Here is a 2,639-nt window from a genome sequence, read left to right as displayed (position 1 = left end):
CATTTAAGTAAGTAAAGTAATTTGCTTCAACGATAGTACGAAGATTTAAAAAATACTCAACAAAGTCGAAGGGTTGCCTAATTGAATTACAATGAACTTAGGGTGCGCTAATTTTACTATGTTTCTGAATGCAAAACACGCAAAAATAAAAACAAGTGTACTAACACTAACAACTTCAAAGGTGTTTGATCACTGCAAAATCAATGTCAGTGGTAAAGTGTGACGAATAGGCGCCCACTTAGTAATACTTACTTGTTATTTTGGAAATTTCAAGGATAAGTTCAGCTACCACTGCAGATACTCATATTGTCTGAGCTAGTACCGCAAGTGAATTTGGTATAAAAATACGGAATGTCTTCACAACTGACATCACAATTCACAAATCATTTCAATTGTTAAGAAGTCCTATCTTCAGCAAAAAACTAAAAACGTTCAAAATGTTCAAATTGGTGAGTTTAACCTGCCTTATTTAATTTAAATTAATCACGTGCATATATATTTAATAATAATCTTTTTCTAAATAATCCTACAGTTCGCTGCCTGCTTCCTTGCTATCTTCGCTGTTGCCTTCGCTGCTGCTAAGCCCGGTCTCTTGGCTGCCCCAGCTGCTCTTGCCTACACCGCCCCAGTTGCTGCCGCCGCCTATGCTGCGCCAGTGGCCTACACCGCCGGTTATGCACCCTACATTGCTCCCTATGCCAGCAGCTACTCAGCGCATTCGATTGCTCACTCCGCTGCCTTCCCAGCTGCCTATGCTGCTTTCCCAGCTGCCTACGCTGCTGCACCATTTGTTGCTGCTCCTGCGCCCGCTGTTGCAGTGCTGAAAAAATGAACATAACGCTGATGAACTTATGAACTGAAATACTTAAAATAAACTTGAACTATTTGCGTGTCTATAGAAGTCGAAATTTCTTGTTGTTTTACTTTTTTCTCCTTCTTTGGTTAATAGTAATAGCTAGTGACCCCGCTTGGCGTTAAAACGCCCACATTGAATTTAAATTTATAAATAGGTGGCAACCTTTTTCATAAAGCTAATAAAATGGTGTCGTTATTTCATTTAATCAAATTTCAAACCGCACCGCTAAAAAATTCCAACTTAAAAAAATAAAACTTTATTACGCATCTGCCAAACCAGTGCTTTGATTTGACATCTCATTTTGGAAATTCGAGGTAACGGTAACCTTCACAAAAAATGCTGTTGAAAGATAGTACTTTTAGAATAGATGGCAACCTTAATCAAAAGTATTTTTAAACTAAATTTTTCTTAAAACTCTTACGTTTGGCACTCATATTTTAACATTTAATTTAACTTGTGTATATGTTGGATGAAATCGGCTTTTCAAACAGGTGGCAACCCTCTTTAAAATTATTTTCAAACTTAAATCTTTTTAAATCTCTTCTGCTGGCACTGTGATATATGTATATTGCAATTAACTTTTTAATACACCTGGCAACTCTTCTAAACAAAGTTCAGAAATAAATAACTTTCAAACCCGTCTCGTTTGATTACCAACCTTTAATAATTTGTTTAACTTATTAAATAATTTGAATCTAACTTTTTTAACAGGTAGCAACAACCCTCTTCAAACACCTTAAAAAATTCTATATGTTCAAACTAAAGATTTTATTACGCTCGTTTGTTTGACACCCATATTTTTAAATTTCATATGGCTTGTGCATATTCGACTCTAAAAACAGGTGGCAACCCTCTGCAAAATATTTTTAACTACTATCTCTTTAAACCTATTTCGTCTGGCACCCATTGGGTGATACGTATTTCAATTACCTTAATACAATTTGAAATTTATTTTTTAAACAGTTGGCAACCCTCTCAAGATTTACATAGTTTAGAAATAAAGCCTTTTAAAACCCATTTAGATTGATACCCATATAGGTAACAATTCTGATTTATTATTTAAATTTTTTAAAATATGGCAACTCTTTATTTGGCGCATTTGGCAAATTTATTTGGCGCAGTTAAAAAATAAAGAAGATATAAGAGGTTTATTTGCTTTGTTCATTTAAATTTGTTTATTATCACTAAATTCTTGAAACCCAAATGTAGATCATTATAAAATATGTTTATCGAATTAAAGATAATAACTTGTACTTTCTAAATAATATAAATTTCCTTAATTATTAATTATGCAGTTTTTTTTTGTTAAAAAGGTTATTTCATGAAAGAATAACACTTCTTAATTTTTTATATAAAAAAAGCATATAAATTATCTAGTACGAGAAGGGCTAGGGACAAAAAATTCAATCCCGATCCCGCCCATCCCGAAATTCAATTTTTAAGTACCGCACTCGCCCATCCCGACCTTTTTTCGAATTGTACCGCGGCACAGTGGTTGCTGACATAGGCCAAAATTAAGAAAAAAATTATATAACAATTTTTAAACCGAAATAGATTTTGCAATAAGTTTTTTGTCCAAACTTCTTGTTGTCATATATTTTTTGTTTCCATTGTAACGGTGGTTTCTGAAATAAAAAAAAAACAAAACAAAAGTGTCATCAATTGTTCATTTTATTTGTACAGCATCAGCACGCTGAAAATTAAATTTTATTTAGTGTAATTAAAATATTGTGAAAAGCCGTGTGAACTTAAATTGTATGTAATGGATATTGCGCATAAAGGT

General features: G+C 33.0%; 1 protein-coding gene across 1 annotated transcript; it reads left to right on the top strand.

Moving 5' to 3' along the window:
• The first annotated feature begins 417 nt into the window (after positions 1-417).
• Positions 418-832, top strand: LOC118732392 (cuticle protein 16.5-like). Its single transcript, XM_036461523.1, has 2 exons — positions 418-449; positions 533-832. The coding sequence occupies exons 1-2, from the start codon at positions 438-440 to the stop codon at positions 830-832; spliced, it is 312 nt and encodes a 103-aa protein (XP_036317416.1). The 5' UTR covers positions 418-437.
• Positions 833-2,639: the final 1,807 nt, after the last annotated feature.

The sequence above is a fragment of the Rhagoletis pomonella genome, unplaced genomic scaffold (assembly GCF_013731165.1).
Source record: "Rhagoletis pomonella isolate Grant_MI unplaced genomic scaffold, Rhpom_1.0 Rhpom_scaffold_19688, whole genome shotgun sequence".
In the NCBI taxonomy this organism is placed as follows: domain Eukaryota; kingdom Metazoa; phylum Arthropoda; class Insecta; order Diptera; family Tephritidae; genus Rhagoletis; species Rhagoletis pomonella.
Note: the sequence above shows the minus strand (reverse complement) of the source record. Positions and strands in the feature narration are given on the sequence as shown.